This window comes from Panthera tigris, chromosome C1 (assembly GCF_018350195.1).
Source record: "Panthera tigris isolate Pti1 chromosome C1, P.tigris_Pti1_mat1.1, whole genome shotgun sequence".
Lineage (NCBI taxonomy): Eukaryota > Metazoa > Chordata > Mammalia > Carnivora > Felidae > Panthera > Panthera tigris.
In genome coordinates, this window is record NC_056667.1 from 12,466,498 (window position 1) to 12,480,323 (window position 13,826).

The 13,826-nt window shown below is 59.3% G+C and overlaps 1 protein-coding gene across 7 annotated transcripts in view; it reads left to right on the top strand.

Moving 5' to 3' along the window:
* The window catches only part of ARHGEF10L (Rho guanine nucleotide exchange factor 10 like), a 144,160-nt gene that overhangs the window by 45,314 nt on the left and 85,020 nt on the right, over positions 1–13,826 (top strand). For all 7 annotated transcript variants that reach the window (XM_042993796.1, XM_042993797.1, XM_042993798.1 and 4 more), the window contains exons 5-6: positions 9,194–9,285; positions 11,286–11,369. In XM_042993796.1, the coding sequence (XP_042849730.1) occupies positions 9,194–9,285; positions 11,286–11,369 (176 nt within the window). The remainder of the gene's footprint in view (positions 1–9,193; positions 9,286–11,285; positions 11,370–13,826) is intronic.

Genomic DNA, 13,826 nt, shown 5'->3' on the forward strand with positions numbered 1-13,826 from the left:
CTTAGAGAGCAGTTTGCGAGCGGTCGGCTCTTGGGGGGCCAAGCAGGGTGGCCTCGGCACTGCCTGTACGTGATTCTGGCTGAGGTCCCTTCCTGTAAAGGGGAGCAGAGTACCAGCGGCCCCCTCCCCTCTGGTAGAAGGGTGTGGAGGCATGTCTTCCCGCCTGCACGTTGGCTCCCCTGGGCGCTGGTGGTTTGGGTGGGGGAGGCACGCATTGTATTTGCTGTCGGGTCCTCTTGGCTTAGCACACTGCCTGGCCTAGGAGAGTCCTGAAGGCATCGTGTGGAGTGAATTGTGGGCACGGGCGGACAGAAGGACCAGTGGGGTCTGAAAGGCAACTTTCCGTGTCTCCATGAAGACGAGAATGGGAATTTGGAGCCCGGGCTTCGACTCTGGCACTGATGGAGGCCGGTGGGAGGCAGGCTCTCCGTGGCTGGGTGGCTGGTCCCACTGATGCTGGTGGTGGTGGTGAGCTAATACCGCGAGCTAACATCATCTTGCAACTGATCTCTCCCAGCACCGCAGCCGCGGGAGATGGGATGATTGATCTTGCCCACTTTTTAGATGAGGAACGGAGGCTAGAGTTGAAGCGGCTTAGCTGTCCGTTGTTGGAGCCTGTGGGATTGGCCTTTCCTGGTGGACTTTGAGGCCCATGCACTCAAGCACCCCGAGCTCTCGCCGGGGGAGTCCGGCTGACGAAGCAGCCCGGAACACCAGTGCCTGCTAGAAACAAGGGCGTGTGGGTCGCTGGCTTCCTGTGTTTTCCCTGGACTCAGGCCCGGGCCTCTTACCTCTGAGGGCACCGGCCCCCTCTGGGGTTGTTTGCTTTTCCTGCCCGGTTTTGCTGCCATCCCAACAGGGCCCCCTGCAGCCTTAGTATTTCCTGCTGGGTCAGGCTTTTGGCTCCTGTCCGGGCTGCAGGGATGCTTACTGGCTCCCTGGATGCACCTGTCCTGCCCCTTCCTGGGTATCCAGACGAGATGGACTGGTCAGAGGCTCTCACCTGGGCCTGGACTCCAGGGAAGCAGTTGGGCAGCTGGATTCCCGGAGGTGCCAGGGAGCCCCGTCCTCCCTGGACACCTCCGGTGCTGGGAGGATCCGGCCGGGCACAGGGAAGCGGCATTTGAACAGAATGGATGGAACCAGGGCACTGGAGGGCCTGGAGGCGGCCTGTGGCTTCTGAGGCTCATGGATGTGGGGAGTACGGGGGTCTTGGGAGGAACGGCTGGACAAAGCTGGAGTGCCCCCAGCCCCGGAGGAGTTTCTCCCCGGCGGAAGTCAGTCACCGGCTTATCACTCAAGACTTTATAGACTGGCTACAGCCCTAGTCTGGGGTTGTTTACGCTCCCGGGCTTGCCCTCAAACTCACTGTTTCTACAAATCTGGGGCATTCTCAGCCTCCCGCGTCCTGTTCCGAGGGCTCTGTGTGAAATCTGAGCCCTGGCAGAGGTCACTGCCCCTCAGAGGAAGATGTCCTCGTGACAGGGTTATGGGGACCAGGCCCCTTTTCCATTAGAGGCCTCTCTCTGGCTCCTTGCCAGTCCCGAAGTGGAAAAGCTGTATTTTTTTTTTGTTTTTGTTTTTCCTCCTCCCCACCTCTGGTTACGAGGGGTTTCCACATCCGGAAACCTATAGCCTTTGGATCCCGGCATAAAAGTACCAGCACAAAAGTACCCAGCATAAGAGCCACACGGTCTCTCCTGAAGAAAGGTCCCCACGTACCCCCATTCATTGCACTGAGTACCCCTTTCAGGAATCTGGTGAAGCCCATCCCTGGATCCCTGCAGCCACAGGACGCTGCCTTCTTCCTCTCTCATCCCTGGTGCCAGGCGTAGGTGCAACACCAATAGTTTACGTGTGCACGGACTTTATGTGGTCCGTTCCACGCATCTCCTAGCTGTGGCGGGCAGAATAATGCCCCCCACTCCCCACAAAGAGTGCCACGTCCTAATCCCCAGCACCCGCGAACATGTTACTGTCTATGACAGAGGGACTTGGCAGGTGTAAGTTAAGGACCTGAGAGGGGGCAGATCCTCCTGGATTATTCAGGTGGGCCCTGTGGAGCCACAAGGGTCCTTATGAGACAGGCAGGAGGGACCCCAGTCAGAGAGAGACTGAAAGATGCCATGTTGGGGGCGCCCGGGTGGCTCAGTCGGTTAAGTGTCCCACTTCGGCTCAGGTCACGATCTCATGGCTCGTGAGTTCAAGCCCCGCGTCGGGCTCTGTGCTGACGGCTCGGAGCCTGGAGCCTGCTTCGGATTCTGTGTCTCCCTCTCTCTCTGCCCGTCCCCTGCTCATGCTCTGTCTTCCTCTCTCAAAAATAAATAAACATTAAAAAATCTTTTTAAAGAAAATATGCCACGCTGTTGGCGTGGAACATGGAGGAGGGGCCTCGGGCCAAGGGATACAGACTGTGCTTCCAGAGGCCTGGAAAAGCCGAGGGAACGGATTTCCCCCCCCCCCCCCCCCGCCCCGCAGCCCTCCCTGCCTGTGCAGGACAGTGCTGGGGTGCAGGTGGCCAGTATTCCGCTGGCTGGCGGGCTGGCTGGGCGCCCCCCGCCCCTCACCCCCATGCCTCCAGCTCGCACGTCTTTGTGGCATGCCTGTGATGTGCCCGGCGCTGCAGTGACCCAGGCCGACAGTCCCTGCCCTCGGGGGGAGGGGGCGCTGGCATTCTGTGCCAGGCTGTATTATTTTCACATGCCAGGCTCTGTTTTAAGAGTTTTACCTGCCTTATCTCATTAATCCTCGTGACCCCCTCGGAGGCGGGCACTGTTATAAATCCCCATCTTACGGATGTGGAACCAGATGCCGAGGGGACATGGCGTCAGCCTAATGTCAGCCCAGAGCTGACATGAGGCAGAGCCGGGGCTGAGGCCAGTCAGCTTCCAGAACCGGGGTTTAACCTGCCGAGGTCTCCCACCGGATCCGGTTTGGATCCTGCCCGCCCTACGCATGAGCTCCGTGACCCGGGACCCGTGGGTTGCCTTATCTGCTTAAGCCTCCGCTTCCTGTCTGTAAAGTGGGAAGATAGACAGGCTGCTGAGCCGTGTGTGTGTGTGTGTGTGTGTGTGTGTGTGTGTGTGTGGTGGGGGCGGGGATGAAATGAGATGCAGGGATCGGATGCTCAGCCAGGCCAGCAAGCCGGCTCTTTGTCACTGTCCCCACAGGGTGATGGTCTGTCTGGGGCTGACCCCAGGGCATGAGGGACCCGTGCTGGCCAATGGGCTGCTTAGCATTTCCAGAGATGCGCCTCCTTCTGTTTTTGCTTTCTTATAATAGGCATACATGTTTACCGTAGAAAAATTAGAAAGTACAGAAAATGACAGACTAAAGCGAGCTTTAATTCCACCACCGCGTGTTTCTGTCCAGCTTCTTTGCTATGCAGATATGCAAGTATTCATAATATTTTTTTTTTTATAGAACTGTGGTTTTATTGCACATGCTGTTTCATGGCTCATTCTTTGTCCTAATTGCATATTGTGAGCGTTTTCCTGTGAGAGCCTGTATTCTTGTTCAGCACCCCACATGGCTCTTGATAAGTTATTGCTGGGGGGTACAGTGCCTGCCGTGATCTGGCCCCCGAGCCCAGGGCCCTCCAGATGTCAGAGGGGTGCGTGCGACACAGAACGTAAGGGGGGGCCGTGTCAGCATCCGTGGCTGTGGAGGGTGTCCCCGGGGGCCTTGGCATTCTGTCCCCAGTGAGAGCTGTGCTATGGATATCAAGTCAGGGGTTCTCTTGCCCCCAGACTTCCCCCTGGCGTCTTCTCATCTCTCAGGGGGTGGCAGAGGACAGACAGACTGGGTCCCCGATCCCTTCTGTAGGAGAGGGACGGCCCGGCTGTGGCTGCAAAGAGGCACGTGCCTGCAGGTTGGAGGCATTGCTCTGGGACCCACAGCCCAGGACCCTGTAACTGGAGGAGGGACGGAGGGGAACGTGGGGAAGGGAGGTAGCACACTGGCAGGATTTATCAAGCGCCAGCCCCCCTGCTAAGTGTTTTAAGTGCTCGCTTTGTTTACTCCTTACCAGAACCCTGCCGGGGAGGTATCATGGCCCCATCTCGCAGATAGGTTGTCTCGTTAATCCTTGCTACAGGAAGCAGAAACCGTTATTCGGCCCATTCCACAGTAGCTGTAGGACGTGTCGACTGTCCTGGCCGCCCAGAACACGCCGACAAGCCCGTGAGCCCGGTTCCCGACCCCGGCTGCCCAGGGGAAGCAGCGGGCGGTTTAGAAACGCCGATGCCTGGCCTCCTCCGGACCACCAGCTCAGGGCTGCTGGGCCGGGGCCCTGGCCGGTACCTGCTGGGGGCTTCCCGGGCAACTGTGAGGGCCACCGCTGTGAGTCATCTGACCAGATGACCTTTAAGGCCCTTCCAGCTTTAATGTGTTATATAAACTGGAAAGTGGCCAGCGCTGAAGAGAAATCTGGTAGCAGGGTTAATCTGGACTTAATGTTTTGGTGACTCTCTGGAGGGGTGATGCCCTGAGTAGGACCGTCCTGGGCAACCCCTCTTGTCAAGGCCTGATAAGGCAGTTGGTATTCCGGTCCTTTCTATTCCCCAAGGGGGGATTCTTTCCTCCTTTGCGTTTTTCATACTTTGCCCTGGAAAAGGCCCTGGAATGCCCCGTGTGTGCACGTGGGGTGTATGTGTGTGTGTGCACAGGGCGCAAACCCAGCCTGCGGGAATCCTCGGGCCTTTAGGGTTTGAGTGGTGTTCCACACCGCGTAGCCCCTGGGGAAGGGACCCTGTGGAATCAGCTGTGCCTGGAGATTCACTGGGAAACTGGGGCTAGACCAGCAGCTGCAGGGGTGAGGCCACTGCCATCGTCTGGAGTGGAGCTTTGATCGAAAACAGGCCGGGGAGGGCACCCGTCCGCATCGATCGTGCCCCCTGTGTGCTGGGGCTGACGGAATGGGGCGGCCAGGACAGAGCAGGTCCCTCCTGTCCCGGGCACTCACTTCCCTCTCATCTCTGGCTTTTCCCTGGATAGCGAGGAGATGGGCACAGAGGGTGCTTGGAGCTGCGTGGTGGCCTAAGTCTGGTGGAGAATGGACACTGGCGTTGGGGGACCAAAGAGGCGTCCTTTCTTCTGTCTCCTGCCCCTCATTTCCATCTAACTCCTTGTTCTCCGCTCCTGTCTGCGAACCGGGCTCCTTCCCCCTGCATTCTGGTGGCAGTGGGGTCACCTCGTGAGACTGGAGTCCTTCCTGTTAGCGGGCCGGCCTGTTTCTCAGGTGCAAGCTGAGAGGCGTCGAAAGTGCCGGAAGCTCAGATAAGCGTGAGACAGTGGCCTCTCGTTGACTTTTATGGCTCTTTGGTTATCTTGAAGTGTTGGGGAGGCCCCCAAGGGAGGGTTTGCTCCCACGGAGAATTGTGGCCAGGCAGAAGCTGGGAGAGGCTGTCCTCTGGGTGACTGCAGAGCGGGTACCCTCAGCCTCATTTCCTGCCACGTCCTCCGCTTCCCTTGCCCGGGAGGTACTTTCCCCTGCGAGGCTTCGCAGGCAGATTGCAGCTCAGCCTTGCTGACCAGGTGACTTGGGGGGAGGTTCATTCTGAACCTCAGTTTCCTCATCTATAAAACGGTCGTGGTGAGACATACACTTGTGCTCAAGGGGTCTCAAGCGTTCAGCACAGCATGGGGTACGGCATAGGCACCAGCCAAGTGCAGGGCAGGGGGTGGGTGATTGTCTCCAGCCCAGCCTAGGAAGACCTGTACACCCAAAGGCACTGGCCTTTTCCCTCCCTTGGGGCTCCCAGTCGCTCTGCTTGCCTGAGCCGGGGAGGCAGCAGGGGTGGGCACGAAGGTGATTTCTCTCTGCTGGAAGATCCCCACTCCCAAGCCCAGGGGCACAGACTAGCTTCTCTGGTGGTGGAGGTGGCTTAGACCTGCACTGTCCTGTACAGTGGCCATTAGCCACGTGTGGCTCTTTAGAATGAAATGACGTAGAATGAAATAAAATGAAAACTTAAGTTCGCTGTGTTTCGGTGATGCTTAGCCCGGAGGCTCGTATTTCAGCCACTCCCGGCTTTTAGTATGTCATGTATTATTTCCAGAGCCCTCCTAAAGCTGCCTGCCCTCACCCAAAAATACCCACTGCCTTTTGATGTCACCTTCAGAGTTCACCCAGGGCCTCCTCGGGTGTTCTCTGGCTGAATCGCAATGCAGCCTTGGGGCTGGCTGTTAGGATTTCTCTTGGACAGAGACTTGAACTTGCATAGGCCCAGTGCTCTTTCCCTCCTTCCTTTAAACATTTTTTTCAAATGTTTTTATTTATTTTTGAGACAGAGAGAGACAGAGCATGAGCAGGGGAGGGGCAGAGAGAGACACAGAATCCGAGGCAGGCTCCGGGCTCCGAGCTGTCGGCACGGAGCCCGACGCGGGGCTCGGACCCGCGGACCGTGAGATCGTGACCTGAGCCGAAGTCGGACGCTCAGCCGACTGAGCCACCCAGGCGCCCCGCTCTCCTTCCTTTTAAAAAGTCTGCACACTCAAGCTAGGCTCAGTGGCGTTATGACACAGCAAATATGTGATGTAGTTGAATATCTAAATGCCGCTTGTCTACTTCCAAGTGGTCTGGTTGAAAGAAGATAAAACTTCGTAGGCAGACGGGCTGGGCTGTGGATGCCAGTTCCCGCGGATGCACTGAGCGGCTTTGGGCGAGTGAAATGGAGTCTTTGCGAGTCTGCGTCTCCACGTGCAGAATGAGGATTATAGAGCCTGCCTCGCCTGCGTTCTTGCGAAGTGAAATCGGGAAATACAAAGCAAACCGGGAAGCGCGCAACAGGTGCTTTGTAATGGTCACCGCCTGCCGTGGTCAACATATCGAAGCAGAGAGAGTCTGTGGTTGGGCCACTTTTGAGCCAAATCGCCAAGCTGGCATGGACGGGGGCTGGAACGGGTTTGGTCCCGTCCGAGCACCTGCAGGATGTCTCTGGGTTGAGGAGGTGGGGGGCGCAGGGAAGGGAAGGTGTCAGGGAAGGGAAGGTGGCTCCCGTCAGCCCAGCACCCCGTCCTGGTCTAGCCCAGCCCTGTCCCTCGCTGGCCCGTGGAAAGTGCTACCCTGGACTGAAATACGCCATCTTCCTCACCCCGGGGTGACACTGCTGACTTCTGGCCGTAAAACGTGAGCCAAGATTTGCTTCTCCAGGGCTGCCCGTCACCTAGACCTGCACTGTCCTGTACGCGGCCACCAGCCACGGGTGGCTGTTTAAAATTAAATTACTTGCCGTGAAACAGAACTAAAAGTGAAGTCCTTTAGTCCCCTTAGCTCCAGTAATGAAGTTCCACTCATCACATTCCAAGCACCCGGCAGCGTGGCTCGCCGGACGGCACAGACAGAACATTAACAGCATCACAGCCGTCCGTGCTCTCGTCCCTGAGCCGCAGGGGTAGGAGCCCTCGCCGGGGCCAGGCAAGCTGGCTCCACGTCTGGCTCTGCCACTCGGGCAGCGTGACCGTGGCCAGGTTCCCCCGTGGGCCCAGCGCCCACAGGTGGATGCAGGATTCACCTCTTGGCTGCTCCTGGGAGGTGCTCCCTCCCCCTCTTCCTTCTCCTCCCCCCCCACCCCTTCCGCTGCCTCCTCCCTCCCCTCCTCCTGCATTCTCCTGATGTGTGCCTCCCCTCCTCCTCCCAGGGCTCTTGTGCGGGGACATTCCAGTCAATTCTTGGCAACCGTGGCTACTGTCTTGGACCGTTTCAGGTCCCTCTGGATCGGCAGGTGTGGCCTTTAGTTTTTTGAGGCTGGACTTAAAAAATAAATAAAAAAACCCCCAACATTCTTCCTGGAATAGTTTTAGATTTATAGAAAAGTTGCAAGGGTAGCATACAGAGTTGGGTATACCCAACAGCCCGTTTTCCCTGTGGTTAATATCTTACACGACCACGGAACGTTTTCTTTCCTTTTCTTTTCTTTTCTTTTCTTTTCTTTTCTTTTCTTTTCTTTTCTCTTTTCCTTTCTTTTCTTTTCTTTTCCTTTTCTTTTCTTTTCTTTTCTTTTCTTTTCTTTTCTTTTCTTTTCTTTTCTTAACGTTTGTTTATTTTTGAGAGAGAGACACACACACAGGGTGTGAGTGGGGGAGGGTCAGAAAAAAGAGGGAGACACAGAATCCGAAGCAGGCTCCAGGCTCTGAGCTGTCAGCACAGAGCCCGACGCGGGGCTCGAACTCATGAACCGTGAGATCATGACCTGAGCCGAAGTCAAATACTTAACCGGCTGAGCCACCCAGCCTCCCCGACCACGGAACATTTCTTGAAAGTGAGAAGGCAGTGCGGGCACACGACCATTCACTGAACTCCAGGCTTTATCTGAGTCTCGCCAGGTTTTCTTCTTACACCCTTTTCTGTTCCGGGATGCCGTCCAGGGAGTTGTGCATGTACTCGTTGTATGTTTAGCCCGGTCTGTGACAGTTTCGTAGTCTTTCTTCCCTTGCTTTTCACGATCTTGGGAGTGTTGGGGAGTCATGGCCAGGGGTTTGTAGAATGCCTGGGTTTGTCTGGCGCTCTTCCTGCGATCAGACTGGGGCTACGGGCGTGGGGTTACAGTGCTGCAGAGGACAGACGGCTTCTCGTCGCATCCCGTCGGGGTACACGGCGTCACGCGTGATGTCGCGGGAGATGTTCACTCAGCCTCTTGGTTGAGCTGGCATTCGCTGCCTGGCTAGTTTTCCCTCTGAGTGTCTGCGGCCGGGAAGCTGGCCTCCGGGTCCGGCCCATCCTCACGTCGTGGGGGATGAAGTTCTGCGTCCCGTGCCTGGTTTTGTGAAGCTTTCCAAGACCTCGTTTCCCACAGAGGCAGGGGTCCCCCGACCCCAGCCCCCATCTTGCCCAGAGGAGAATGGGCGATGGCCAGCCCACTGAGTCTGCCCCGGAAGAAAGACGGGTGCCCTTGCATCCAGGCACCTGACCCTCAGCACTGGGGTCTTAGGGTGCTTTCCAAAGATGGGGAAACTGAGAGGGGGAGGGGCTTGTTCAAGGCCAGCCCAGCGGCGGCCTCCCCCGCTCTCCTGACTCACGGCTTTGGGGGCCAGGGGCTCCTGGGCTTCAGCCCCCGCCCCTGCACCTCATGCACCCTGCCGTCCTGGTGAGGGGCTACCAGAGGCTTGGAGGAGCCGGCCGTCCCGTCCCTCCCTGCTCAGCGGCACCGTCCCTGTCCCCGCTGGCTCCCTGACTCTGTTTCTTGGCCCGCAGGGTACCACCGGTGGTGAGCAACGGGGATGCTGTGGGTGCTGCTCTCTCCGGGGTCCGGCGCTCCAGCTGGAAGCGGAAGAGCTCTCGCCGGAGTAAGTGCCCCCCTCCCCCCCTCCCCCCCCCAAACCTCATCTTAGCTCAGGAAGGTGGTACCGTGATAACCTTAGAGCCCCTTCCTCAGGCCCAGAGGGCTGATGTGGGCTCCCCCGTGCCACAGGGGCGTCCTCCCTGGGTGGGCTGCCGCAGGCTTGGTGGCAGCTCTGAGGGGGGCCGGCCGCTGCCCATGCCTGGGAGTTGCCCCCCGTCTCCTGCCCGATGGGAGCCATGGTCCAGGAGTAGATCGTGTGTTTGACCGCTTATCTGTTCCCCCAAATACCCAGAAGCTCCTACAGCAGGGCGGATGGGCTGGCAGTGGGGTGCCCTGCTGCCCAAGACGAGGTCCCTCTCGGGAGCAGAAGCCACCAGGTAGGCAGGAGGTCACCTTGCAGAGGGCAAGGTGCCAGGAGGGGGAGGCGGGAGTGAGGAGAACCTGAGAGTCCTGAAGGCAGAGAGGCGGGAGCAGGGCTCAGGGAGAGAGCATCCAGGCAGGGTCCACCTGTGCAGGAGCCCCAGTCCCCCCCAGCCCCAGGGTGGAGGGGGGACATCTGGCACCCTGGGAAGCAACGGCCTTGGTGTGACGGAGGGTAGCATCCAAGGGGTGATTGGGGCGAGGTGAGGCTGCATGTCCCCAGCTCCTTCTGGGGCCGTCCAGCCCTGCTTTTCCGAAGGCAACAGGGAACCACGAGAGGGGAGCTGGAGATGCTGTGGGGTGGGGGCAAAGCCATAAGACAGGGTGGGGTGCCTGCAGCCCAGTGGGGAGGCTGATGGCCAGAACTAGGGACCTGAAGAGAGGTGAGCAGGTCTCAGAGCCATGTGGGAAACAGAGTCCGTATGGGGGTGGAGGAGGGGGTCGAGGGTGAGGCTTGACCAGGCTCTGGGGACCCCGGGGGCCCTGGGGGCCCTGGGGGCCCCGGGACAGCCAGAAGCACTGCAGTTAGGACCATGGGGATTTCAGAGCCCGTCTGGTCCTGTGTCTTCTGCGAAGGGCGATGGGGCGAAGACAGGCTCCCATCAGGGTGGGGACTGGTTTTCCAAACCCTGGCTCTGTGGAGGGGGGCACACCCCTAAAGAGGGCAGAGGTTGGGCACACAGTTTTGAGGGAAGACCTCCTTTTTTTTTTATGTTTATTTTTGAGAGACAGAGAGAGACACAGTGCGAGCAGGGGAGGGGCAGAGAGAGAGGGAGACACAGAATCCGAAGCAGGCTCCGGGCTCCGAGCTGCCAGCACAGAGCCCCAGGCGGGGCTCGAACTCACGAACAGTGAGATCGTGACCTGAGCCGAAGTCAGGGGCTTATTAACCTTAACCGACTGAGCCGCCCAGGCGCCCTGAGGGGAGACCTCCTTAATGTGTCCATCCTGGTAGCTGCTAACAGGGGCAGAGTGCGCGCCTGCCCTGCCCCCTTCCAGCCCAGCAAAATACTAGCAGAGGGATGTGTTCGTTTGCTGAATTCTTCAGCAGTCAGGATCCTGCTGGCTGAGTTTTGGGGGGGCCTCTCCTTAACCCCACTCTCCAAATCCACCCCCCTCCCCCCATTCCCTGTCCTCAGTAGGGCTGCTTTGCCCGGCCACCTCTGGGTGGGAGGTAGTTCCTTTCGGGTAAGTCCCGTGAGGGCTTCTGGGCCCCTGAAGATGTCCCCGGGGCCCCAGGGCACAGGCGCAGGGTCGGCTTCATGCTCCCTGCAGGTGCCGCGAGCAGCTGCGGCGTCAGCCAGATGGGCAGGCCTGTGGGTGGCAGGGAGGCAAGTGGGGGTCTGCTGTGCTCGCCAGGAGGGTGCCTTGCGGGGGAGGCCCGGGAGAAGCAGCGGAAGCGCGTCCTCGGAGAGGAGAGCAGCCGGCAGGGGCTCCCCAGGGGCTGGGCCGAGGGCTGCTGGCCGGGCCCAGCCGAAGGGCTGCGGGGCGGCGGGAGGGAGCCGCCGGCTGGCGCAGTCCCGCAGGCAGCCCGGCAGCCGCCTCCGCCCCTAGCGCGCTCTTGTCCTCTCCCTTCGCTCCCAGTCGACCGATTCACTTTCCCCGCCCTGGAAGAAGATGTGATTTACGACGACGTGCCCTGCGAGAACCTGGATGCCCATCAACCTGGTAGGCCTCCTCCGCGCTTCTGTGCCGCCTTCGGGGACGGGCCGGGGGGCAGGGCCTGGGAAGGGTCGTCTTCTATTTGGCTCCCCACCCCACCCGGCCTTGGCAGCTGCCTCCAGCTTTCACCAACCTCCGGTCGTCCTGGGAGAGGATGGTGCCGGCTGGGGGCGTGGCCAGGCCGGGGCTGGGCGGGGTTGGGCTTCGGGACCCCCGGCTGGCTGCTGGGACGCCCTGGCGGCGAGGCCGGACCTGGCATTTCACCTCCCCAAGCCTCCATTCCTGCCTCGGGAGAACGGGGTGGTATAGTCCTGGGCTTCCCAGGGCTGCTGGGGAGAAGGGCAGCTCGTTAAACCTGACCGCTGAGGCAGAGAGGGCTCTAGAAAGCCTGTGCCTTGCTTGGTCTGGGCCCAGGGAGGCCGGTGGGGGGGGGGGGGGGCGGTGGGATTATGGCTGTAGAGAGGAAGCAGGGTGGGATGGGGGTAAGTCTGCCCCAGCTGCCCCCCCCCCCCAACCGCCCCCCAGCATAGAGTCAGTCACCCAGCAGGAGAGAGCATCACTCAGATCCAGGGAGAAGGGATGGTTAGTAACTTCACGGTCAGAGCCGCCTTTGCCCAAACACATCGGGGTAGCGACTCTTTGTGTTTGGTTTCCTGGAATCTGCTTAGAAACTTTGATTTGGGGTATCGTGGCCTCAATGTACAGACGAGGAAACTACAGGCAGAGCTGGGATTTGAACCTGGTTATTCTGCCTCCAAGTCCGCTGCTCTGTCCCCTGCCCCGGGAGGATTTGGGTGGCCTCTTATGACCGATGACGCACGTTTGCTCCCACCGGTCTGTCAACCCCTTGAGGTCAGCAAGGCAGGCCCAGTGGCTCCCGGGGACAGTTGCATCTGAGAGGTTAAGACACCGGCTCCAGATCACACAGCCCGTGTTTGAGGGGCTTCTAGTCTGATAGGGGTGGCCGTCACCATCTTGGGCTGTGCGTAGTCCAATGGGGGAGACACGCGGATAGCACTACAAGGCCCCAGGGCGCCCACAGCCATGCTCCTGACTCCTGTTCCAGGGGCAGGGGCAGGTGGGCTGATGGTATGCACATCCCTTTAGCAAGTCCGAGAGGTGCTTGGAACATCCCTGCTGCTTGCTCCTTTGAATCCAGGGAGAGGAGGGGGAAGGGCACGCTGTACTGGGAGGCAGTGGGGTCTTGCCGAAGGTCTTGAGTGGCCGCAGTCCATTGTTTAGCCCTGTTGGGCTGTCTTCCCGCGTGAATCAAATCAAGCAACACATTACTTGGCTGAACAGGGATCTTCACTGAACAGGGATCACTGATACTCCATCCTGCATTTGACCCCGAGGTGGTTACAAGCAGGCAGCCTGGGAATCAGCTCCTGAGCCTTCGAGTGGGGGACCGTGACACCCATCCGAGGGCCCCCACCCTCACGGCTTCGGGAGGGTGAGTCCCAGGAGGCTGTGGCTGGCCCTCAGCGGGGGGTCAGCTCAGGGCTGGCCCTCGGTAGGTGCACTGCACAAACGATGGTGCTGTCATTACCACGTCTGCCAGGGCCCAGCACTGACCTTCACGGACCGATGTGGGCTCAGTGGGCACGGGAGAGGAGGCTGTCAGCTGAGCAGCGGGCCGCACACGCAGCCCTTGGTTCAAATCCCAGCTCTGCCGCCGATTAGGGCACAGAGCTCCGTGCCTTCAGGCCTTGGCTTCTTCATATGACATCAGAATATCATCCTGACCTCATGGACTGTCATTCTGAAGCTCTGGGGAGTGTCACATCAGAGAACCGCTTCCTATCTCTGGACCTCAGTTGACGCATCTGTAAATTTGGGACAATAACAGCTGCATCCTGGGCTTGTGAGTTTGCCGTGAGGTAATTGACACAGAGCACTGAGCCGGTGGTGGTCCGTGCTTTGCAGAGGGAAGCCGTTCGTGAAGCCCGAGGCCCCGGGAAGCGGAGGGTGGGAGCCAGGACCCCTGTGAGGCCCCTGAAGGCTGAGGCTTTGGCCCAGGCTCAGGACTCTGGTGGCACTGTCTCCACTGGAGAGAATATTTCGAAATGAGCCCAGGAGGTGGTCAGGTTAGCCGGCCTCATAGAAGGCAGCGTGGTGAGTGGAGGGAGCCTGAGTCTGCAGCTCCTTCTCTCTGCACTGTCTGACCTTGGACAAGCCACTTGTCTTCTCCAGGCCCCTGTTTTCTTGTGTTTCTAATGAGGTGGTGATTATTTGTACCCCGCCGACCTTAGGGCTGCGGGAGAATCCAGCAAGAGAGGTGGCTGTCACCGAGGACGTAGGCGGGTGGGAGGCCGGGGCTCATGGAAGCGTGGGGAGGTGGGCCTTCGAGATGCTGCCTGGGTTCTTCCTCAGAGGGAGCCCCAAGAACTGGGCTCTGCCCCTTTACTCCCCGGTCATCGGGCCTCTGCTGCGGTAATAAGACAGTCGACCCAGTCTTGTAAA